This window comes from Scyliorhinus torazame, chromosome 3 (genome assembly GCF_047496885.1).
Source record: "Scyliorhinus torazame isolate Kashiwa2021f chromosome 3, sScyTor2.1, whole genome shotgun sequence".
Taxonomy (NCBI): Eukaryota; Metazoa; Chordata; class Chondrichthyes; order Carcharhiniformes; family Scyliorhinidae; genus Scyliorhinus; species Scyliorhinus torazame.
In genome coordinates, this window is record NC_092709.1 from 145,672,754 (window position 1) to 145,699,437 (window position 26,684).

General features: G+C 46.4%; 1 protein-coding gene across 1 annotated transcript in view; it reads right to left on the reverse strand.

The window, feature by feature from the left end:
* Positions 1 to 11,265: 11,265 nt before the first annotated feature.
* LOC140408740 (vesicle-associated membrane protein 8) overlaps positions 11,266 to 26,684 on the reverse strand; it is a 50,206-nt gene continuing 34,787 nt past the window's right edge. Inside the window, exons 2-3 of the mRNA XM_072496370.1 lie at positions 19,492 to 19,650; positions 11,266 to 11,615 (exon numbers count right to left, since the gene is read on the reverse strand). Coding sequence (XP_072352471.1) covers positions 11,472 to 11,615; positions 19,492 to 19,650 — 303 coding nt within the window. The 3' untranslated portion in view covers positions 11,266 to 11,471. The remainder of the gene's footprint in view (positions 11,616 to 19,491; positions 19,651 to 26,684) is intronic.

A 26,684-nucleotide genomic window follows, 5' to 3' on the forward strand; every position in this document is an offset into this window, starting at 1 on the left:
AGAAAAAAGTTCCATGGCTAAACAAGGAAGTCAAGGAGTCAAAGGCAAAAACTAAGGCAAACCATATTGCCAAAGCTAGTGGTAAGCTGGAAGATTGGGAGAACTTTAGGTGTCAGCAAAAAGTTACTAATTAGAATCAAAAAAGCTAAGTTGAACTATGAAAGGAAACTAGCAGAAAAAATAAACACTGATACCAAAAGCTTCAACAAGTATATAAAGAGGAAGAAAATAGCTAAAGTTGGCCCCTTAGAGGACGATACTGGTGAGGTAATAATGGGGAACACAGAGATGGCGGGGGCACTGAATCAATATTTTGCCTCTGTCTTCACGGTAGAGGATTTTAACAAATTTCTAAGAAGTGTAGTTAATGCAGAGGAATTTGGTGCAATAACCATCACTGGGGAGAATGTATTGAATAAATTAATGGTATTAAAGGCAGGTAAGTCTTCGAGACCTGATGGCCTGCACCCTAGGGTATTAAAGGAGGTGGCAGCGGAGATAGTGGGATGCATTGGTTATATTTCAAAATTCCCTGGATTCTGGAAAGGTTACCTATGGATTTGAAACAATCCCCTACTGTAACTCTCCTATTCAAAAAGAGAGACATAATGTAGGAAGCTGTAGACTGGTTAGCTTGACCTCTGGGGTGGGGAAGTTGCTGGAATCAATCATGAAGGAGGAGATGACGGGGTGGCACAGTGGTTAGCATTGCTGCCTACGGCGCTGAGGACCTGGGTTCGAATCCCAGCCCTGGGTCACTGTCCGTGTGGAGTTTGCACATTCTTCCCGTGTCTGCGTGGGTTTCACCCCCACAACCCAAAAGATGCGCAGTATAGGTAGATTGGCCATGCTGAATTGCCCCTTAATTGGAAAAAATAATTGGGTACTCTAAATTTATTTTAAAAAATAAAAAAAGGAGATGACTGAACATTTGGAAAGACAAAGCTGAATCCACCATTGTTAGCATGGTTTTTGAAGGGTAAGCATGTTTGACAAACTTGCTCGAGTTCTTTGAGGATGTAACCAGCGAGGTGGATAATGGGGAACCTGTGGATGTGGTATATCTAGGCTACCAGAAGGCATTTGACAAAGTGCTGAATTAAAGATTGATCCAGAAGGTGCGATTGCAGGGGGTTGGGGGTAAAATACTATATTGGATTGAGGATTGGCTGACTGACAGAAAGCAGATGGTAGGGTTAAATGGGTTCTTTTCTGGCTGGCGAACAGTAACTAGTAGGTGCTGCACGGGTCAGTCCCCGGACCTCAACTGTTTACAATCAAGGACAGAGTGTAACATAGCAAAATTTTTGGATGATACTAAAATAGGTAGGGAAGCAGGCAGTGAAGAGATATCAATTTTACAGATGGATATAGGTAGGCTAGGAGATTGGGCCAAAATTTGGCAAATAGAGTTTAATGTGGATAAGTGAGGTTATCCATTTTGGCAGAAAAAATAGAAAGGCAAATTATTATCTAAATGGAAAACAGATTCAAAAAGATTCTGGGGACAGGGATCTGGGTGTCTTTGTTCATGAATCGCAGAAAGTCCGAATGCAGATACAAAATGTAATAAGAAAGGCAAATGGAATGTTAGCATTTATTGCAAAAGGACTGTTGTCTCAAAGAAGTATTGTTGCAATTGTATAGGGTGTTGGTAAGACCACATCTGGAGTATTATGTCCAGTTTTGGTCTCCTTATTTGAGGAAGGATGTGGTGGAAGGAAGCAGTTCAATGCTTAAGGGGCTGTTTAGCACAGGGCTAAAACGCTGGCTTTGAAAGCAGATCAAGGCAGGCCAGCAGCACGGTTCAATTCCCGTACCAGCCTCCACGAACAGGTGCCGGAAAGTGGCGAGTAGGGGCTTTTCACACTAACTTCATTTGAAGCCTACTTGTGACAATAAGCGATTTTCATTTTCATTCAGAGGAGGTTCACCAGATTGATTTTGGGGATGAAGGGGTTGACGTATGTGGAGAGATTAAACAGTTTGGGATTATATATGCTGGAGTTTAGATGGATGAGAGGGGATCTGATCGAGATATATAAAATACTAAAAGGGATTGATAAAGTAAACAGACCAAATGTTTCCCCTCTAGAACAAGAGGTCACCGATATAGATTGAAAGGCGGTAGATTTAAAACTGAGATGAGGAGGTACTACATCTCGCAGAGGGTAGTGAATTTGTGGAACTCGCTGCCCCATAGTGCAATGGAATCTGAGTCATTTAATGGTTTCAAGATGGAGATAGATATATTTCTGATTTTAAAAATGGGTTAAATGGATATGGGGAACAGGTAGGGAGGTGGCTTTGAGACCAGGAACAAACCAGGCATGATTTGATTGAATGGCGGAGCAGGCTCTGCTCCTAATTCCTATGTTTCTATTATGATCATGGATGATCATCACGTTCAATACCCTGATCCCATCTTCCCCCAAATCCCTTGATCCCTTTATCCCCAAGAGCCAGATCTAATTCCTTCTTGAAATTATACAATGTTTTGGCCTCAACTGCTTTCTGTGGTAGTGAATTCCATAGATTCACCAGTTTCTGGGTGAAGAAATTTCTCCTCACCTCAGTCCTAAAAGGTTTATCCCTTATCCTCAAACAATGACCCCTAGTTCTGGACTACACCATCAGGAACATTCTTTCTGAATGTACCCTGTCTAATCCTGTTAGAATTTTGTAAGTTTCTATGAGATCCCCTTGCACTCTACTAAACTCCAATGAATATAATCCTAACCGTCTTCGTCTCTCTTCATTTGTCAGTCGCGCCATCCCAGGAATCAGCGTGATAAACCTGTGCTGCACTCCCTCCATAGCAAGAACATCCTTCCTATACTCAAATCTTCTCGCTATGAAGGCCAACATACCATTTGCCTTCTTTACTGCCCGCTCTACCTGCACGCTTACTTTCAGCGACTGATGCACGAGGACACCAAGGTCTCGCTGAGTATCCACCTCTCTCAATTTACACCCATTCAAATAATAATCTGCCTTCCTATTTTTGCTACCGAAGCGGATAACCTCACATTTATCCACTTTATATTGCATTTTCCATGCAGATGCCCATTCACTCAACCTGTCCAATTCCCACTGAAACATCTCTGCATCCTCCTCACAGCTCACCCTCCCACCCAACTTTGAATCATCTGCAAATTTGGAGATAATATATTTAGTTCCCTTGTCCAAATCATTAATATATAATGTGAACAGTTGGGATCCTAGCACAGATCCCTGGGGTACCCCACTAGTCACTGCCTGCTAATCAGAAAAAGACCCACTTATTCCAACTTTTTGCTTCTTGTTTGCTAACCAGCTTTCTATCCATCTCAAGACACAACCCGTAATCCCCTGCACTTTAATTTTACATAGTAATCTGCTATGTGAGACTTTGTTGAAAGCCTTCTGAAAGTCTAAATAAACCACATTCACCGGTTCTCCCTGGTCCACTCTATTTCAAAGAATTCTAGTAGATGAGTCAAGCATGATTTTCCTTTCGTAAATTCATGCTGACTTTGTCTAACTGCACCATTGTTTTCCAAATGCTGTGCTATGAAATCCTTTTTAATGGACTCCAGCAACTTCCCTAGAACCGACGTTTGGCTCACTGATTTTAGTTCCCTGTTTCCTCTCTATCTCTCCCTTTTTGAATAACGGGATTATATTAGTTAACCTCCAATCTGTAGAAACCATTCCAGAGTCCAAAGAATTTTGAAAAATGACCAACAATGGATCTACTATTCCTAGGGCCACTTCCTTAAGTACTCTGGGATGAAGGTTATCAGGCACTGGAGATTTGTCCAGCTTCAATCCCATTAATTTCCCCAAAACCCAGTCCGTCATAGCCAACTCATGCCTTATACCATCATAGTTACCTTTATTGAGGTTCAGGACCCTGGTCTCAGAATCAACTAACTCACTATCCACCTTGATAAAGAATTCTATCATTTTATGGTCACTCATCCCCAAGGGTTCTCTCACAACTAGATTGCCAACTAATCCTTTCTCATTGCACAACACCCAGTCAAAGTTGGCCTGTTCTCTTGTTGGTTCCTCAATATCCTGGCCCAGAAAAGCATCCCGTATATACTTCGGAAATTCCTCCTCTATTGTACTGTGACTAATTTGAGTCACCCAATTTATATGCAGATTAAAGTCACCCATAATCAGAGATGTTCCTTTATCACACGCATCTCTGATTTTCTGTCTAATGCTATTCCCAACATTACCACTGCAATTTGGTTGTCTGTATACCACCCTGTGAATGTTTTTTTACCTCTTGATGTTTCTTAATTCGACCCAAACAAGTTCCACATCATTTATACTAATATCTTTCTTCAGTGTTGTATCAATATCTTATTCAATCAACAATGTAACTCCACCACCATTTCCTTTCTGTCTGTCCTTCCTAAAAACTGAATAGCCCTCAATATTTACTTCCCAACCTTGGTCACCTTGAAGCCATGTCTATGTAATCCCAACTATATCAAATCCCTTTGCATCTATCTGCGCAACTAATCCACCTATTTTATTTTGAATGTTCCATGCGTTCAAGTACATAACCTTAAGGCTAGTCCTTTTAATGTTCCTTGTCCAGTCCCTACTATTTTTACAGTGTTATTATCTGATACAGGCCCTTGGTTTCTCTGCCTATCACTTTCCTTATTCTCTTTGCTGTCTTTTTCTCTTGTTCCTGATTTCCCCCTGCTATGAATCCCTACATAGGTTCCCACCCCCCTGCCAGATTAACTTAAACCCTGCCCCACTGCTCTACCAAGTGCCCCCACAAGGACATCAGTCCCGGTCCTTCCCAGGTGCAGCCCGTCCAGTTTATCCAGGTACCACCTTCCCCAGGACAGGTCCCACTGCCCCAGGAATCTGAAACCCTCCCCCTCACAACATCTCTTCAGCCATGTATTCATCCAATACATCCTACTATTTCTACTCTGACTAGCACATGGCACTGGTAGTAATCATGAGATCACTACCTTTGAGGTCTAACTTCTGAACTTTCTTCCTATCTCCCTATATTCTGCTTTCAGGACCTCATCCCATTTTTTTTACCTATGTCGTTTGTGCCAATGTGTACCACGACCACTGGCTGTTCACCCTCCCCCTCCATAATGTCCTGTAACCGTTCTGAGACACCCTTGACCCTAGCACCAGGGAGGCAACATACCAGCCTGGAGCCACTTTTGCAGCCACAGAAATTCCTATCTATTTCCCTTACAATCAAATTCCCTATAACTGTTGTATTCCCACACGTTTATTCCTCCCCTCTGCAGCAGAACCAACCCATGGTGCAACAAATTTGGCTTTTACTGCTTCTTCGAGGGGGTCATTCCCCTCTACAGTATCCAACCGGTATATCTGTTTTGCTGTAGACCTCTATGACAATCATTTTGAAAGTCAGAGTTGCGACCTGCAGGTGGGTCGCGCGGGCGGGTGCCGGGAAGGTCGCGGAGCCATCCATCGCAGCGTTCCTGATCGCGGGAATTAATGCACAACAGCCACAGCAGCCGGCTTTTAAAAATGCCAGCTGCGACCAGCTTTAAAACTGACAGCTGCGACCAGCTTTCAGAATGCAGGCGCACTGCACATGTGTGCCCGCTCATCAGTGCACATGCCCAGAGTCCCACGAGAAACACCGTCTCCTCCTGACATCAGCGCGCTGACCCAGGAGAAGATGTTTTAAAAATTCAATGCAGTCTTCCTGCCTGAAGCGATGACAGAGAACAGATCACGCGCCCTGAACACTGACGTCACGTGCTCTGGGTGCGATTGCAGTTCCTCCATTTTGTCAGCAGCAAACCAGCAACAGGACTGTAAAATTTAAAATGGATTGTTTTTTAATAAGGAAGAGAGGGCCAGAGACACAAACAGGCCAGAATCTCACACCTAAACCTGCTGGAGAGAGGGGTTCAGGAGAATCCACAACAGGACAAAGCAGTGCTGGTGTGAGCTGTTCAGGAGAGTCCGCAACAGGACAAAGCAGTGCTGATGTGAGCTCCAGGACCTCTGATGAGCAACCCACACAGAAATGTAACATTGAATGACAAAGCTGTGTCTCGAGCTCACACATCAACTTTTATTTATTGTGTAACTTTATCAAACACTTTCAAATTGGTGCATCATGGTAGAAAACGTGGATGAATTTCTCTGCTGTGTTCTACTCACTAATAATATAAAAGCAGTATTGTATTTTATTTTTAGCTAAGAGACCCAAGTGGAAGTACTTTTTGTTGCTTGTACACCTTAAAAATGCTTCCCCAAACTTTATCTGTGCTGTTTGACCTTCCTGTGATCCAACTGCTGAGTCTTCAATGGCCTCACTTGTACATGTAATGAGAGTTAGTTAAAAACAGTTATGGGTTCCTGGCTTCACACTAATGATGCACTGTGGCTAACTGGCTGAGTTTAATGGGACATTAATGCCAATGGACAACTGGGCTTCTTTCGCATTACTTCTGTCAGAGCACTGGCAGATTTTTCAATGCTACCCTCAGAGCATCACAAAACATTTTACAGTCAACCCAATAGTTCGAATTGTAATCATTGCAATGGACAATTTGCGCACTGGGAAACTCCCATCACTGGCAAATGGTAGGTGCAGATTTTTTTTTAAAGGGAGAACAGTAATTTTTTGCAGTTCAAGGAAATTTTAGGCCTTGGCATACACTTTGCATTGCACTGTTTAAGAATCAAATTATCATTAGGTGTATAGAAGCTAGAAAGAATGAGGAGAGGCAATATAAACTTAACTGTCCAGTTTTAAAGGGGTTTCAGGAACAGAGAGACTTGGGGGCGTGTCGACACAAAGCTTTAAAAGTGGCTGGACAAGTTGAGATGGCTGTAAGAAAGGCAAGAGATTTGATAGAGATGTTTAAAATCATGAAGCATTATAATGGAGTAAATAAGGGGAAACTGTTTCCAGTAGCAGATGAATTGGTAACCAGAGGTTACTTGAGGTAAAGTAAACATACACAGCACTTCTTTATGAACAGGAATTAACAGTCTAAAGCAAGGTGGAAGCAGGTTCAGTAGTAACTTTCAAATTGGATAAATACTAAGGGGAAATCTTGCAGGGTTATTAGGAAAGAGCAGGGGTGAGGGATTTATGGCTGACTTCAGTGCAGTTTCATGTGCTGGCAGTCCATACAGAATTGCATTATTCTGTTATCCTTGGGTGGGAAGAAGGGCTGAGCTGCCAAGGTGTGATTTGATGTTTCTACTGTTGCTGCAGAAGTCAATTAATAGGAGATGTTGGCCTAATATCCCACTGGTGCCTGTGTCTCAGGTGTTATTACACACAGGTGAGCTGTTATGGATCTTTCACACAGCACTGACAGCATAGGGCTGCCACGCTCCCGGTGAGAATTTGAACTACAGTTTGATGCTGATGAATAGTTCTTCCATGTTACCTTTAAGGCGAGCTGAGAGTTTTGTTTTATTTGGTATAACTATCTTAAAACAAATATGCAGGAATGCAGTTTAGAAGCAGTGATCATGCAGTCTGGTTCTGTATGTTTCTCCTTGGTAGCATGCTGTCTTGTATTGTACGTGCTATAAACAAATTACATTTGTTTATGGGCAGTATGGTAGCACAGTGGTTACTACTGTTGCTTCACAGCTCCAGGGTCCCAGGTACAATTCCCGGCTTGGGTCACTCTGTGTGGAATTTGCATGTCCTCCCCGTGTCTGTGTGGATTTCCTCCGGGTGCTCCGGTTTCTTCCCACAGTCCAAAGATGTACAGGTTAGGTGGATTGGCCATGCTAAATTGCCCTTGGTGTCTGTAAAGGTTAGGTGGGGTTATTGGGTTACAGAGATAGGGTGGAGGTGTGGTTTTCAGTAGGGTACTGTTTCCAAGGGCTGGTGCAGACTTGTTGGGCCAAATGGCCTCCTTCTGCACTATAAGTTCTATGATTCTATGAAAAAAAAGCTGAAAAAGACAAAACGTAGCACTTTATTGAAGACATCTCATTCACTGTGTGTATTCCCATCGACAATTTCCACTTTGTTTAGTCTTTAGACTGTTACACATGGAGTATATTTAATAAGTAACAGAATATGACTTGATATAATGCTTTATCCCACTCCCAAGCAATATCCTTTTAACTTACCAGTAACAAATGGACTGAAAATTATAAGTTCTTCCTCATTGGCGAATTAAGGAAAGGAAAGAATTTGCGTTTATAATAATCTTTATTATTGTCACAAGTAGGCTTACATTAACACTACAATGAAGTTACTGTGAAAAGCCCCTAGTCGCCACACTCCAGTGCCTGTTCAGGTACACAGAGGGAGAATTTAGAATGTCCAAATGACCTAACAGCACGTCTTTCAGGACTTGTAGGAGGAAACTGGAGCACCCGGAGGAAACTCATGCAGACACGGGGAGAGCCTGCAGAGTCTGCACAGTGACCAAGCCGGGAATCGAACCTGGGACCCTGGTATGAAGCAACAGTGCTAACGACTGTGCTACCGTGCCATCTATATGTAGTGGACTTTACGATCTCTGGACATCACAATGTATTTTCCAGCCCATTGGATAGTTTGAATTGTAATCATTGTAATATAGTAAAACATAGCAAGGCCCCACCAACAGCAATAAAACAAATTACCAGATAATCTGTTTTAGTAACATTGATTGATTAGGTCTCCAGAAATTCCCTTCAAATAATCTCATTGGATTACTTATGTGTATAAATGTTCACCTGACACTAGGGTAGATGGAACCTTGATAGAATATCTCATTTGAAAATGCTGCAGCGCTCCCTAAGTACAGTATGGCATATAATAGAGGAAAGTAAACAAGCAGCAGTGTTGCCTAATAGTGTAACTGTTTGAAATAAAATACTTCCAGATCAATATCCTATTCTTCCTGTTTACCATCACCCTTCCCTTATTCTGCACTGCTTACACCAAGAAAACTACAGAAACAATGAAGCCACTTTCACACTTTTCTTGGTGAGTTCCTACTTCTGTACACAAAATTTGATTCATAGTTATAATGTAACCTTGCTTGCTGTTTCCTTCCTTTGCTACTCTTGTTTCCCTTTGCTTCTTCATCTCTGTCAACCTGTGTTACAGCACTCTGGAACCCTGCCATCATATATCTCGAAGGGTAAAGAGATGGAAGCAAAGATTTTTGTAGAAAAACACAGTACGTTCATCAAATTATGTACCCCCCCTTTGCCCCCAGACCTGAACGATATCCTATCTGCTAATTCAGTTGATCCAAGCTGGGGTAACAATAGAGCTGGTGCAATTGGCCTTGACACCTTAGAAAGGGTCTGTGCTCTTGACTGCTTTGACGCATGCTGGAAAACATAACGTGCAGTGAGATTATGGTTGATCACAGCTGAATAACCTGTAGAAGTCACTATTTCAGTTCACTTGGAGGTTCGCAGCATTTATCCACCTCAACCTCAACTGTAATCCCATCACATAAGAAAATAATTGTCAGTTAAGTAGATTTTGTAGAGGGTTGGGAGGAAGGAACTTGTAGGAAAAACTAGAACCAGAGGCCACCAACTCAGACTAAAGGGACAATCCTTTAAAACAGAGATGAGGAATTTCTCCAGCCAGAGGGTGGTGAATCAGTGGAACTCTTTGCCGCAGAAGGCTGGTGTAATGACCTCCAATTGGCATTATTGGTTGGCCAATTGGAGTATGAGCTCCCTCAATGATAGCTCATTGAGGGGGCCCATATAAGCACCTGTGTAGGCTTTGTGAGGCAGTCTTAAGTTGACTGGAATGCTCGCAGCACTGTTTGGAGCTGCTCTTGTATATAAGTTATTGCAAATAAATACTGGTGTGGTGACGGAACCCCTGCCTCCTGTGGATTATTACACTGGCGACGAGGTAAACAAAGAACCTTGCGGAGACTAGCTGCCGCATTCGGAGGGTAAGCCTTGCTCTTTCAAAAATGCCTCTTTTTGGGAAGTTGGATGCATTCGACCCGACTATTGAGGACTGGTCCCAGTATGTGGAGAAAATGTGTTACTTTTTCCAGGCCAATGAGATAACGGAGGACGGAAGGAAATGGGTTATACTGCTGTCGGCGTGCGGACCCTCCGCCTTCGCCATTATACGTAGTCTAACTTATCCCGATACGCCGGACACGATACCGTTCCAAGAATTAACGAAATTGGTGGAAGAGCACTATGACCCAAAACCACCCCTCATTTTGCGTAGGTACAGATTCTACACAACGAAGCGGGAAGACCGAGAGTCAGTCACGAATTTCTTGACCCGCCTAAGAAGGCTGGCGGAAAAATGTGAGTTCGGCCCAACGCTAAATGAAATGCTTCGGGACCGGTTAGTGTGTGGCATTAATGACCTCCAAATACAGAAGCGCCTGTTGGCGGAAACGCAGCTAGACTGCAGGCGGGCGTTGCAGCTCGCACTGTCACTAAATAAGGGCAGCGGAACCACACCTGGAGGCAGTCGAAGCAGGACTGCCTCAAGCTGGGATAGCTCAGACGGGAAAGATACGCACACCCCAGCCCCGAACAATTTCTCCAGACCCCGTCATCCAGTCGTCAAGAGTCGGAGATGGACACGTTCGACGAGGCCGCCGCGACACCTCCCCGAGGAGGAGGAGGAAGCACAACTTCCAAGGAGGTCGCCAAGGAAAAGACGGGCACCTGTAAGGTACACCCCACCCACATCGGAGAACGACCCAGCGGACGACACAGAGGTGACAGACCCGGACAGGAGGAGAAGCTCAGAGGGATGCCAGCTGGCAGGAATTCCTCGGACCTTGGGGGGGGGGGTGTAATGACCTCCAATTGGCATTATTGGTTGGCCAATTGGAGTATGAGCTCCCTCAATGATAGCTCATTGAGGGGGCCCATATAAGCACCTGTGTAGGCTTTGTGAGACAGTCTTAAGTCGACTGGAATGCGAGCAGCACTGTTTGGAGCTGCTCTTGTATATAAGTTATTGCAAATAAATACTGGTGTGGTGACGGAACCCCTGCCTCCTGTGGATTATTACAGCTGTGGAGGCCAATTCACAGTGTCTTTAAGACAGAGATAGATAGGTTCATGATTAATAAGGGGATCAGAGGTTATGGGGAGAAGGCAGGAGAATGGGGATTAGAAAATATCAGCCATGATTGAATGGCGGAGCAGACCCGATGGGCCGAGTGGCCTAATTTGCTCCTATGTCTTATGGTCTAAGGTGGAAATATGTTCTACATACAATTAAATAGGCTTTGTAACAATGTAGGTAGAACTATTTTAAATTATAGGAATAAATAAAGTTCAAATATAAATTCCTTTATTATTCATTTGTTTTTTTAAAAGTTGTTGTACATAAAATGTACATCTTTACATACATATGATTGTCATGTAATTTGTTCTATTCATAGCATTTAATACATATTTCTAGAGAAGAACTACACTATATACAAGAAAGTGAAATTGCTCCAGTAATTGTTCCATCAGTGCAAGGTACAAAGGCCCTATGTTGGGATGACGCCTGTGGCAAAGAGAATGATGAGGATGATGATCACAATCACAATTACCACAATGATAATGATCATTTTTTTGTTTTTCCACCACATCTTCCTTGCAATCTTTGTGGATGTCTTCTGAAAAGAGTCGGCCTGAAATCAAACAGGATAGAGAGTAAATTAAAAGCAAATTATTGCGGATGCTGGAATCTGAAACAAAACCAGAAAATACTGGGCAATAATCTCAGCAGGTCTGGCAGCATCTGTGGAGAGAAAAGGATAGCGAGTATGTTTCGGTAAGATGTTTCAACCAAATCCTCATCCCGCCTCCCTAAAACAAATAATTTGGAAGGCCACATTCCAGCAAGAATGTACAGATAGAGAAATCTTGTCCACAACACTTTACTCAGAATCCACTTTGTTGCTGGTGAACTGCAAGGATCTTGCTGACAAGTAAATGATCCATATCACTGTTGCAAATTCATGCCTCCTGTGGATGCCTTCTTGGGTTCTGTGGCACCATTGCTTTCAGAAGTGCTCTGAATGTCTTACTTTCACGGAATTTACTGACAACACCCTAGCTCTATTCGTTTGATAGTTGGACTCGGGTGTAATAATGGTGTCCCTTTTGCAAATTGGACTCGATACTCATGCCATTAGGTGCACTTCTTAAACCTATTCAATGCAGATGTGCTTAAGATAAGATGAGGTGAAGTTTGGTTTGAATTGTAAATTGTTCTGTTTCACAGTAGGTGAAATGCAAAGAGCTGATCATAGAATTTACATTGCAGAAGGAGGCCGCTCGGCCCATCGAGACTGCACCGGCTCCTGGAAAGAGCACACTACCTAAGCCCACACCTCCACCCTATCCCCATAACCCAGTAACCTCACCCAACACTAAGGGCAAATTTGGACACTAAGGGCAATTTAGCATGGCCAATCCACCTAACCTGCACATCTTTGGACTGTGGGAGGAAACCGGAGCACCCGGAGGAAACCCACGCACACACGGGGAGAACGTGCAGACTCCACACAGACAGTGACCCAAGCCGGGAATCGAACCTGGAACCCTGGAGCTGTGAAGCAATTGTACTAACCACTATGCTACCCTGAGAGTCATTTACTTCAAGCGGGACAATATATTTTCATAAGACCACTGGCCCTTTGGTAGGTTGTCTGATTTAGCTTAAAAAAATAAGTTTCCTAATTAATCCACCCATAATCTAACCTCAGCGAAGGCCCTTCTATCTTTTTCCTTCACAAAAGACTGACCACCCTTGCAGACTTGTTGTTTCAAACCTCCCCCCGGCAGGAAGCTAGGTCTTTTTCCGCCTGCCCCTTTCCATCCCTGTGGGCTGGCTGATAGAGCTACAAATCAAACCTACTTGGATGGAGGCCCCTTGAAGTTAGCTTCCCGCAAAACTCAAAAAGACAAAGCATTCAAATCCCTCCGATGTGAATGAATGTTGGAAAGTATTTTAATGAGCTCTCATTGGCAGCCCGGTAGCATTGTGGATAGCACAATTACTTCACAGCTCCAGGGTACCAGGTTCGATTCCGGCTTGGGTCACTGTCTGTGCGGAGACTGCACATCCTCCCAGTGTGTGCGTGGGTTCCCTCCGGGTGCTCCGGTTTCCTCCCACAGTCCAAAGATGTGCAGGTTAGGTGGATTGGCCATGATAAATTGCCCTTCGTGTCCAAAATTGCCCTTAGTGTTGGGTGGGGTCACGGGGATAGGGTGGAGGTGTTTGCCCCCTCATGGAACTCCCACTGCCCCAAAGCCCTCCAACGCTGCCTGGGGCTCTTTTCTTACTACGCCCAGTGGGTCCCAAACTATGCTGACAAGGCCCGCCCACTCATCCAGTCCACTCTTTTCCCCCTGATGGCCGAGGCTCAACAGGCCTTCAACCGTACTAGGGCCGACATCGCCAAGGCCGTGATGCACGCAGTCGACGAGACATTACCCTTTCAAGTGGAGAGCGATGCATCAGACGTCGCTGTAGATGCCACCCTCAACCAGGCAGGCAGGCCCGTGGCATTCTTTTCACGAACACTTCATGCCTCCGAAATTCGACACTCCTCCGTCGAAAAAGATGCCCAGGCTATCGTTGAAGCTGTGCGGCATTGGAGGCATTACCTGGCCGGCAGGAGATTCACTCTCCTCATTGACCAACGGTCGGTAGCTTTCATGTTTAACAACACACAGCGGGGCAAGATCAAAAACGATAAAATCTTGCGGTGGAGGATCGAGCTCTAACCTACAACTACGAGATTTTGTATCGCCCCGGTAATATCAACGAGCCCCCCGATGCCCTATCCTGAGGTACATGTGCCAGCGCACAGGTGGACCGTCTCTGGACTCTGCACGACAACCTTTGTCACCCGGGAGTCACACGGTTGTACCTCTTCATCAAGGCCCGCAATCTGCCCAACTCCGTCGAGGAAGTACGGGCAATCACCAGAGACTGCCAGGTTTGTGCGGAGTGCAAACCGCACTTCTACCAGCCGGACCGCGCGCACCTGGTGAAGGCTTCCCGCCCCTTTGAACGCCTCAGCGTGGATTTCAAAGGGCCCCTCCCCTCCACCGACCGTAACACGTATTTCCTCAGTGTGGTCAAAGAACAAAGAAATGTACAGCACAGGAACAGGCCCTTCGGCCCTCCAAGCCCGTGCCAACCATGCTGCCCGACTAAACTACAATCTTCTACACTTCCTGGGTCCGTATCCCTCTATTCCCATCCTATTCATGTATTTGTCAAGATGCCCCTTAAATGTCACTATCGTCCCTGCTTCCACCGCCTCCCCCGGTAGCGAGTTCCAGGCACCCACTACCCTCTGTGTAAAAAACTTGCCTCGTACACCTACTCTAAACCTTGCCCCTCTCACCTTAAACCTATTCCCCCCAGTAGTAATTGACCCCTCTACCCCGGGGTCGATGAGTACTCCAGATTCCCCTTCGCCATCCCATGCCCCGACATGACGTCTGCCACTGTCATCAAAGCCCTCAACACCACCTTCGCTCTGTTCGGCTTCCCCGCCTACATCTACAGCGACAGGGGACCCTCATTCATGAGTGATGAGCTGCGTCAGTTCCTGCTCAACAGGGGTATTGCCTCCAGCAGGACGACCAGCTATAACCCCCGGGGAAATGGGCAGGTGGAGAGGGAGATCGGGACTGTCTGGAGGGCCGTCCAGCTGGCTCTACGGTCCAGAAGCCTCCCGCTGGCAGGAGGTCCTCCCCGATGCACTGCATTCCATTCGGTCGCTCCTATGCACTGCGACTAACGACACACCCCATGAACGTCTCTTCGCCTTCCCCAGGAGGTCCACATCCGGGGTGTCGCTCCTGACTTGGCTCGCAGCTCCAGGACCTGTACTCCTCTGTAAGCACGTACGACTCTACAAGGCGGACCCATTGGTACAGTTACTCCACGCTAACCCCCAGTATGTCTACGTAGCGTACCCCGCCGGCTGCCAGGCTACTGTCTCCTTCACGGACCTGGCACCAACAGGTTCCCCACACACACACCCCTCCGGCCTGGCGCCACCCTCCCCTCCCCCGGTGCACCCAGCAGCAACCCCCCCGGGACCATCAGTCCTCCCCCTGCCCACACCCGAGGATGAGGAGGATTTTGGCACGCTCCCGGAGTCACCGAGGACCAGACCGGCACCGGAATCGCCGCCACCACTGCGTCACTCCCAACGTCAAATCAAGGCCCCGGACCGGCTAGACCTGTAATTGGTTCGGGACTGTTAAAGCACCATGTACTGGATTCCAACATTTTTTTTGCCTCAGTATATTAAAACTTGTTCTGTATATAGTTCTCCGTCACCCCCGCTGGACTCAATTTTAACAGGGGGTGAATGTGGTAATCACCACTGTTGTATATATTAGGAGATGTGTGGTAAGGCCCTGTACTACAGGTACGGGGGTAGTCCCTGCCTGCTGGCTCCGCCCAGTAGGCGGAGAATAAATATGTGTGCTCCCCATACAGCAGCCATTTCGCCAGTTGCTGTAGGAGGCTACACAACTTAGTGTAATAAAGCCTCAGTTGTATTCAACTCTCGTCTTTGTGCAATTGATCGTGCATCAGGATTTACTTTTTTAAAGTTTTTACAATAATGAGTATTCATGGCATGCAAATGTATTACTGGTATGAACCCGCCACAGGCTGTGTGAAATCCGGACACACCTTAAACATACCACTGAGTTTCTCGCAACCAACCATTGGGAAATAATAATTCCTCCTAATACAGCCACCACCCCCCACCCCCGCTTGCCACCTTTTTAGGTTCCACGAAGTCCCCCCTGAAACGTGGAACCAATGAGAAGCAGTTACAGCAAGACTTGGGGTTGCCCAGTGGGTGAGGCCTGACCCCATAAGAACTTCTGAAGTCACCCTAACCATTATTCTTTCAGCAAGCTCGGCGGCACGGTAGCACAGGGTCCCAGGTTCGATTCCCAGCTTGGGTCACTGTCTGCGCGGAGTCTGCACTATCTCCCTGTGTGTGCGTGGGTTTCCTCCGGTGCTCCGGTTTTCTCCCACAAGTCCCAAAAGGCGTGCTGTTAGGTGAATTGGACATTCTGAATTCTCCCTCTGTGTACCCAAACAGGCGCCGGAATGTGGCCACTAGATTTTCACAGTAACTTCATTTCATTACTTAATGTAAGCCTACTTGTGACAATAAGAAAGATTATTATTATTAAAGGTAGGCAGTCGCAACTGGGATATAAATTGGGCTACATAATTTCAAAGCATGTTTTTGCCTCAGTGAAGTGGTAGCATCGTTGGCTGAAGTTGTGTGTAAGGGGAGCTGCCCTGTTTATTCCATAGCAATCTCCCCAGGGGAGAATTGGGCAGCAGGTGGCAGCCAGCCAGGCTCAATAATGTATGCATTAATCACAGAGCTTGGGAACAGATGCTAAAGAAGGTGACACAGTTTAAAGAAAAACTGCCAAGGTAAACCCACCCAACTGCCTCACTTCTGAGACACATAAAAGTCCTGGTTCATAATTTACTTGCACACTGCATATTCACTAAATGGCACCAAGAGTGAACTGCAGCTTTGGCAGGTCTGTCAGTGAGTGTGTTTCATGCTTAGTAGCTAATATTCCTTCTTTGCCTCCCAGGCTTAGATGGCAGCAAATATGAATGAATAAACCCAACAGGAGGAGAGCTCAGAAATCTTGCTTAATAAAAGGTGAAACCATAGTGTTCCACAGAATATAGAGGGTTTCCCCCTGATTCCGATTGACTCCAGTTTAGCTGGGGCTCCTTGATGCCACACTCGATCAAATTCTGCCTTGATGTCAAGGGCTGTTACTCTCACCTCACCTCTGGCATTCATGTTTGAACCAAGGTTGGTTTGTCCATGTTTGAACCAAGGTTGCAATGAGGTCAGGAGCTGAGTGATCCTGGCGGAACCCAAACTGAGCATCCGTGAGCAGGTTATTGCTGAGAAAGTGCTGCTTGATAGAGCTGCTGATGACCCCTTCCCTCAGTTTACTGATGATGGAGGTTGGACTGATGGGCAGTAATTGGCCGGGTTGGATTTGTCCTAATTCTTGTGTACAGGACATATCTGCGAGATTTACACATTGCCGGCTAGATGCCAGTGTTGTAGCTGTACTGGAACTGCTTGGCTAGGGATGCGGCAAGTTCTGGAGACTTGCCCTCTTCTCACTCCCATCATAGGCTTATACAGAAAACCACACGTCAATGCTTTGTAATGTGAGGTGATACTTGGAATTAGCAATAGAAAAACATTGAACCTGCTGGTCATTGTAAGGGCACCTTATACTTTGGAAAATGCAGCAGTGTATTTGCTTAGGACAATCATGACCACCTTTTGTGGCTACTCAGTACATAGTGCAACTGATGCCCCTGTTAGACTTGAAGAAAGCAGAGGCAAAATAAGAGGCTGTAACATCCAGCACTTAGTCCCCAAAGAGCTATTGAGGTGAGACCAATAAAAAATTTCAAAACTTGAGTTTTATGGATTTTTGTTATGCAAGGTTAGGAGTTACAAAACCAAGGCTGGTAAATCATAGAATCCCTACATGAAGAAAGAGGCCATTCGGCCCATCGAGTCTGCACTGACCCTCTGAAAGAGTACTTCACCCTCGCTCATTCCCCCGTCTATCCCATTAACCCCTTAATCTCACCTACACATCTTTTTGGACACTAAGGGACAATTTAGCATGGCCAATCCACCTAACCTTCACATCTTTGGAGGCTGAACCGAAATTGAGCCTTACGCCTCATCTAATTAATTGGTTCCGACATCTTCACACTTCCCTCTTCTATGTGAATGAATTTAGGGATGTTTATCTCACTCAGATTAGTGTTGACTGCAACTAGCAATTCAGTGTTGCAGAGAAATGGATTAGTAGTGTTGGTCTTGAAACATACACCTTCTCAAATATGCTGCGATATGTGTCCCTGTGGACTTTTAGAACCCTCATATTTAATTATTTTCCGCTGCCAGTCTAATGTTTCATCTGCCATTCGCCTCAACTAATTCATTTGGGATAAGTCCCTTTTCTTTTCACTTGAATTAATTTCGAGTCCAAAACATTTATCTTTATCCATTTTTACAATCTTTATTACTGTCACAAGTAGGCGTACATAACACTGCAATGAAGTTACTGTGAAGATCCCCTAGTCACCACATTCCAGCACCTGTTCGGGTACACAGAAGGAGAATTCAGAATGTCCAATTCACCTAACAAGCACATCTTTTGGGACTTGTGGGAGGAAACCGGATCACCCCGAGGAAACCCACGCAGACACGGGGAGAACGTGCAGAGTCCCCACAGATAGTGTCCCAAGCTGGGAATCGAACCTGGGTCCCTGGCGCTGTGAAGCAACAGTGCTAACCACTGTGCAATGTGTACCTAATTAAGTTATGAAGACGATATCCCATTCTTCTTCTTTCACGGAATGCAATCTAGCACTGCAACTTCCTTGTTGAACATGCAACATACTGCATAAGGAAACGATTTTGAAAGTGTTTTAAGAAAACTCTCCACTTTTTGCTACAAATGTATGATTTGCTCTTTTCAATATTGTCAGGAAATATCCACTCCTATTAATTTAAAAGTTTTTGTTTGCTGGAAAAAAAGTGAATTATTCAACAGTTGAATTAAGCAATTAAGATAACACAGCACAGGGGTGTTCTTTGCACAATTCCAATCAAATTAATAGACCATTCGAATTAAGAAGTCTAGACTAAACCAAATCTCTTCCAGAGTTTGTCTCTCTTTCTTTTCATGTAATACGTCCTCAACCCACCAGTCATAATCCACACGTACATCTGACGTGAGCATCATCACTCAAAACTCAAGGAGATAGTGCACTGTTTTGAATAATTAAATAAAAACACATGGTTCACAATGGTGTCATAGGGCAGCAGGGTGGTGGAGGTTTGATCTTTTGGGTTGTTGAGATCACAGAATCACAGAATGTCAGTGTCATATCTCTTTCAGGTCACAGTGTTGCAGTGCTGACAGTCCCTACGTTGCAGCATCCACGTCACAACAGACAATGATATTGGCTGCCACTCTGGCTGACAATGAGGGCCCATTCTGCCTACACCATGCCAACAATACAATTTTCCCATAGCTGGCTTATGGGGGTCTTCTCCACCCAAAAGTTGCACTGCTTGCAAACTGATATAAATGGGCAGCTTCACATGGAAAAGTCACACACATTGCTGGTACAGAAACCAAAAATGTTGTCCGCATGGGATTGGGGCCAAAATTATATTGGTGAGATCATATGGAAGGAGCTTTACTCTGCATCTGACTGGCTCCATCTGATTTGGTATAATTGATGCGAACATTAGGTGTAACAAAATGGAGATATTCCATAGCCCCCATAACCTTGAAGAAAATATGCAGAGAAAAACATAAAAAATATTCGGGAAACTATTTTCAAGGCCGAATATACAGAAGGAACTTCTTTTTCCCATTCATCTTTTTATTTACGTGAATTTCCCTGTAATGCAGGGAAAAAGGGATACTTACAGATGCTTGGAGATCATCTGTTTTAGTGATTAAATCGTCCAGCTTTTCTCCTCTCTCCAGAACCTTTTCAATGTTCTGTGACATGATGCCTTTCACATCATTCACCTGACCTTGCAGGCTCGATAACTTTTCAGGGCCTGGATCAACGGTGTAGCTAGCCTGAAATGAGAAAGATTTACACTTCAAAATCTGCCACATCTCTCACAAAACACTTGAAGCCCTTCACAAACAACAAATTATTTTGAAGCCAAGTCATTTCTGCTATATAGAAAAATTATCTAATTTTCTTTGGTGACAAAAATCATGTTTAAGCCTATACTCACTGTTTAAGCCGAAGGGGTGATTCTAAAACCAAAGGGTCAAATCTGACCCAGACTGGAATTCCTCTGATGATGCCATAGCCAAAGTGACTCAGAATGAATTTGATGAACTCTTTGCGTCGGATGCTAAACAATTTGGCGATTGTTGAAACTTTTCGATTGTGGTTAGAGATATCCTTGTAAATTAATTAATTAAATAAAATGTGTCACGTTGACTTAATTTGAGTTTCTGGTGCTTTTACCCATGTTTTAAAATGACAACCACCTACACCTGCACCAACACCAACAGTTCACATTTCATATTTGCCATATAATGTGGGCAAATAATGTGGGCAGCATGGTGGCACAGTGGTTCGCAATGCTGCCTCACAACGGCAGGGGCCTGGGTTCGATTGCGGCCATGGGTGACTGTGTGGAGTATGTACATTCGCCGCATATCTACGTGGGTTTCCTCCAGGTGCTCTGGTTTCCTCCTAAAGCCCTAAGAGGTGCGGGTTAGGTGGATTGGCAATGATCAATGAGCTGGGTTTCAGGGATAGGGCAGGGGAGTGGGCCTAGGCAGCGTGCTTTTTCGAAGGGCCGGTGCAGACTTAATGAGCCAAATGGCCTCCTTCTGCAGCGTAGGGTTCCTATGGAATATGAAATTATCCATTTTGGCAGGAAAAATAAAAAAGAAGCTTATTATCTAAATGGTGGGAGATTGCAGAGCTCTGAGGTGCAGAGGGATCCGGGTGTCCTGGTGCATGAATCACAAAAGACATACAGATATTGTAGGTAATTAGGAACGCTAATAGAATGTTATCATTTCTTGTGTGGGAATTGATTACACATGTAGAGAGGTTATACTTCAGTTGTACAGGGCATCGGTGAGAACATATCTGGAGTATTGTGTACAGTATTAGTCTCCATATTTAAGGAAATATTTGCCATATTGGTTGGTCATGAGATACATCAGCTCCATAATCCCAGAATGCCTTGATCCACTGTAATTTGCCTTAACGGCACAACCGGTCCACAGCAGACACCATCTCCCTGGCCCTACACTTGTTCCTGGAGCATCTCGACAACAAGGACTCCTCTGTCAGACTCCTATTTATTGACTACAGCTCTGCCTTCAACACCATAATTCCAGCCAAGCTCATATCAAAGCTCCAAAGCCTAGGACTTGGCTCTTCCCTCTGCATCTGGATCCTCGACTTCCTGACCTATAGACCACAATCAATAAGGATAAACAACAGCACCTCCTCCATGATAGTCCGCAATACCAGGGCCCCACAAGGCTGCGTACTTAGCCCCCTACTATACTACCTGTATACACACAACTGTAGCAAAATTTACACGTTGGCTGATGACACGATTGTAGTGGGACGGATCCCGAACAAAGATGAGTCAGAGTACAGGAGAGACATAGAGAACCTAGTGGCATGGTGTAACGACATCAATCTCTCCCTCATTGTCAGCAAAAGTAAAGTGCTGGCCATTGACATCAGGAAGCAAAGTATCGTACACACCCCTGTCCGTATCAATGGTGCTGAGGTGGAGATGGCTGACAGCTTCAAATTCCTAGGTGTGCACATCACCAACAATCTGTCCTGGTCCACCCACGTCGACGCTATGACCAAGAAAGCACAACAGCATCTGTACTTTCTCAGGAAACTAAGGAAATTCGGCATGTCCACATTGACTCTTACCAACTTTTATAGATGCACCATAGAAAGCATCTTCACTGGCTGCATCACAGCCTGGTATGGCAACTGCTTGGCCCAAGACCATAAGAAACTTCAGAGCGTCGTGAACACAACCCAGTGCATCACGCGAACCCTCCTCCCATCCATTGACTCTGTCGTCACCTCCCGTTGCCTTGGTAAACCGGGTAGCATAATCAAAGACCCTTCCCACCCAGCTTATTCACTCTTCCAACTTCTTCCATCGTGCAGAGATACAAAAGTCTGAGAACACGCACGAACAGACTCAAAAACAGCTTCTTTCCCCGCTGTTACCAGACTCCTAAACAGCCCTCTTATGGACTAATCTGATCTCTTCACAAATCGTCTCCACTGAGTAGTACACTGAGTAATACTGCACTCCTGAAAGCTTCACCCGATGACTGTGTCTATGTATTTACATTGTGTATTTTATTTTTGCCCAATGTATTTTGTTTTCATAGAACATACAGTGCAGAAGGAGGCCATTCGGCCCATCGAGTCTGCACCAACCCACTTAAGCCCTCACTTCCACCTTATCCTCATAACCCAATAACCCCTCCTAACCTTTTTTTGGACACTAAGGGCAATTTAGCATGGCCAATCCACCTAACCTGCACGTCTTCAGACTGTGGGAGGAAACCGGAGCACCCGGAGGAAACCCACGCACACACAGGGAGAACATGCAGACTCCGCACAGATAGTGACCCAGCGGGGAATCGAACCTGGGACCCTGGCGCTGTGAAGCCACAGTGCTAACCACTGTGCTACCATGTTGCCCATTTCATGTACGGAATGATCTGTCTGAGCTGCACGCAGAACAATACTTTTCACTGTACCTCGGTACATGTGACAATAAACAAATCCAATCTAAATATTTAAATACATTAGAAGCAGTTCAGAGAGGGACTTCTGGTGGCGGCCATGGTGTGCCTGGTCGCACACAGGCAGCTCCTGCTTGAAGGCATGGAAAAGAGTTATTTTTCCCTGAAATTGGGTGCATCTGCAATGGAAAAGTGTAATTAAAGTTCGGAGGAGAAGTTCCCCCCGGGAGTGGTACGCCTGCTGGTTACCAAACCCGGTAGAATGTAAAAGACCTGGCCAAAGAGTTGGAAGAGACCTGTGGCGCAGCAGCCAGTGGAAGGATGGAGGAGAGGGAAGACCCAGTACAAGTAGCAGATCCCCAGATGGAACAAAGTTGATGGCCTTCCTCAAGGAAGAGTTCCACCAGCAGAGGAAGGAGATGCAGGAGGATCGCTCGAAGGCCATCGAAGGTGCTGTGGTACGCTTGAAGGGCTCGATGGAGAGGGTGGAGAAATGCTTGGAGGCACAGGGGTAGCAGATCCGAGAGATTGAGAGGGTGATGTCGGACCACAGCGATCGGGTGATGGCATTGGAGATGGAGGTGGAGCTCTTAGGAGACCTTTGCAAGATGTTGAAAGCAAAGGTGGAGGAGCAGGAAAATAGATCGAGAAGGCAGAATTTGCGGATAGTGGGCCTGCCTGAAGGAGTGGAAGGTGCGAGTGCCACGAGGTACGTTTCGAGGATGCTGGCGGGGCTGGTGGCGGAGGGGGTGTTGGATAAGGCCCCTGAAGTGGACAGAGCGCACAGGTCTCTGAGGCAGAGGCCTAGAGTGGGGGAGCTGCCGCGGGCGGTCATTGTGAGGCTCCATGAGTTCGTGGAGAAGGAGAAGGTTCTGCAGTGGGCCAGGAAGAAGCGCAACTGTGAATGGGAGGGAACAAGGTCCGAATGTACCAGGACATTGGAGCTGAGCTGGCAAAATGGCGTGTGGGGCTCAACAAAGCCAAGGTGGTGCTATATCGGTGGCAGATCAGGTTTGGGGTGCTTTACCTGGCGAAGCTTTGGGTGACGTATGAAGGCCATTAATACTATTTTGAGACCCCAGAAGCGGCCAATGATTTTATCAAGGAACATAAACGGGGGGAGAACTGAACTGAACAATTCTGGGAGACTGAGGTGTTGGCACTTTGAAATAATTGGGAATACGGGTGGAGTGGAGGTTGGTGGGAGGGGGGGGTTTCTTTTCTTCTGATGTGGAGAGGTTTTTTCTTCGTTTTACTATTGGGTTGACAAAGGGTAGCAGGGGTGAACGGTTTGTAAGGGGACGGCTGACCCCATCCCCCCTCCTGCTGCCTGGGGTTGTATTTTTTCCTTCTGTTTGTTCTTGGGAAGGTGACCTGAGGTTTGAGATGAGCCTTTGTCTGGGTGGGGGAGGGGAGGCCAGCCTTCTTCACAGAGCAGAGAGACGGGAGAGTGGTGGGGCCAGTAGGAGGAGCCTGTGTGCTGAAGTTGTCACGCTGGCAGATAATGCTGGTGAATGGAAGTGAGGTGGGGGAGAAGGCTGAGAGAGGTGGCCATAGGGAGGGAGGGGAAGGGGGAGGGTGGGGAGGGAAGGGAGGGTTATGCAAAGAGGCAAGGTTGGAGAAGAAACATGGTCGGGGCAGAGAAAGGAGCCATCTTGGATGGGTCAGGTATAGGGTGAAAATAACGGGGATAGAGCCAAAAGGGGAGGATGGCGTACGGTAGAGGGGAATGGAGGCGTAAGCCCCTGATAAGGTTGATAATGTGGAACGTGCGAAGGCTCAATGGACCGCTCAAAGGATCTCGGGTCTTTGCGCACCTTAGGAGCTTGAAAGCGGAGGTGGTCTTTCTGCAGGAGATGCACCTCCGCGTGAAGGACCAGGTTAGGCTAAGGAAGGGGTGGGTGGATCAGGTTTTCCATTCAGGATTTGATTCAACGTTGCGGAGGGTGGCAATTTTGATGATTCGGAAAACAGGGTTTGTGATTGTGAGCGGGGTATTAGAAGGGACGCTGGTGGTGTTGGTGAATGTGTATGCACTGAATTGGGAAGATATAGGTTTTCTAAGGTGGTTGCTGGCAGCAATCCCAGACTTGGCAATGCACCTGTTGATCATGGGAGGAGATTTTAATTGTGTCCTAGAGCTGCGGGCAGTTCGATCGAGCCCCAGGTCAATGGGTAGGTGGTACACAGGGTACATATGACACGGGCAAGAATTCTTTGAGGGGGTGGCAGACGAGTGTGAGAGGTGTGGGTGGGGACCAGCGAACCACACACACATGGGGCTGGATTCTCCTGGCCTCCGTGCCGAAACCGCGTTCGGTATGGGGGAGGAGAATGGGCATTGACCCCGAAATGTTGACTGGCGCCGCTCCTGGTCTCTGGAGAATCGCACGCACATGAACTACGCGGCGCGGCTGAGGAGTCATTGACAGAGGCCCCCCCGCAATTCTTCGCTCGCAACTGGCCGAGTTCCTGTCGCTGTGGTTCTAGCCACCTATCGGCCGTCGGCTACGTCGGGTGGCGGCTGCGGACTCAGTCCGTGGCCGCCCTGGTGGGGGGGGGGGGCGGGGGGAACGTTCACCTGGGGGGGAGGGTGGGGGGGGTGTCCCTGGCCCTCATGGACAGTCAGGCAAGCAATCGGGCGGCACTGATCCGCGGGCGTGCGCGATCCCGGGGAGACTTACTTCTTCCATCCCGGTCCGCCATGTCGCACAGGCCGGCCGTCGCAGGCCACCGCCGTGCGCATGCGTGGACTACCGACCGGAAGTGCGGAACCCTGTATCCGCAACCTGAGCTGCAAGAACCATTCCAGCGCCCTGCCAGCCCCCTGCAGATGGGAGAATCATTCAGGACTTCCTTAAGGAAAATCCAAAGTGAAACACCAGCGATTTTACGCTGGCGTGGGGCCATAGCCCCATTATTGGAGAATCCAGCCCATGTTCTGGGGCTGCGAAAAATTGGAGAGATCCTGGGTGGGAGTGTTCGCGGCGCTAGCAAGGATAGTGGGGGAAGAGGTCGAGCCGGACCCTTTGGTGGCGATATTTGGGATATGGGAGAAGCCGGAGCTGATGGAGGAAAGGAAGGCCGATGTTGTGGCCTTCGCCTCTTTGATTGCCTGGCGACTAATCTTATTGGAGTGGCGGTCAGCCATGCCACCGGTGGCGGGGGGGGGGGGGAGAGCGCGGCCTGGCTGGGTGCTCATATGACTTTCTTCGGCTCGGAAAGATCAAGTACGAGTTAAGGGGTTCAGCGGAGGGTTTCGATCCAAGGTGGGGGATGTTCCTGGCTATGTTTGAGGAGTTATTCATTCGGTGGGGGGGGGGGGGGGGGGGGGGGGGGGGTGCAAAAAGGGAGGAAATTTGTATAAACGGTATAGTTGTGTGCTGGGAAGTTTGTTTCCCGAACTGTTTCTGTGTTGTATCTTTTTATATACGTTTGGAATGAAATATAATTTTTTAAAAACAGTTCGGAGTAGGTTTACTTGTCTATTACCAGAAATGTGTGGGTTGTCTTACCAGGAAAGGTTGGACAGGTTAGGTTTGTATCCACTAGAGGCAACTTGATCAAAACCTTTACAATCCTGAGGAGCATTGACAGGGTCCGTATGGAGAGGATGTTTCCTCTTATCAGAGAATCAAGAACTAGGGATTGCTGTTTAAAGATAAAAGGGGTCACTTATTTAAAACAGAGATGAGAAATAAAAATTCTGTCAGAGGGTTGTGAATCTCTGGAACTCTCTTCCACAAAAGGCAATGAAAGCAGAGTCTTTGAATAGTATGAAGGCTGAGCTAGATAGATTCTTGGTTAACAAGAGGGTGGAAGGTTATCGGGTGTAAACGGGAATGTGGGGTTGAAGTTACAATTAAATCAGCCATGATCTTATTGAATGGTGGAGAAGGTTTGAGGGGCCGAGTGGCCTCCTTCTACTCTAAATTCATATGTTTGTGTAAGTCAACCCTTGTTTTTGGTAGGGATTTTCAAGGCTTCAGAGGTCAATTTAAATGCCGTGATCTATGGTAGTTTTGATGAGTGCTGTGAGACATGAACTTGTCAAGACCTAAACTGCAGCTCTACCCAATATTCCAGTAAGTGTACTGTAGAGATAAAGCAGAGTACATAGTACGGCACGGTAGCACAGTGGGTAGCACTGTTACTTCGCAGCACCAGGAACCTGGGTTCGATTCCAGGCTTGGGTCATTGTCGGTGCAGAGTCTGCACCTTCTCCCCATGCCTTCGTGGGTTTCCTCTGAGTGCTCCAGTGGATTGGCCATGCTAAATTGTCTTTAGTGTCCAAAAAGGTTAGGTGGGTTACGGGGTTAGCATGGAGGTGTGGGCTTAAATAGGGT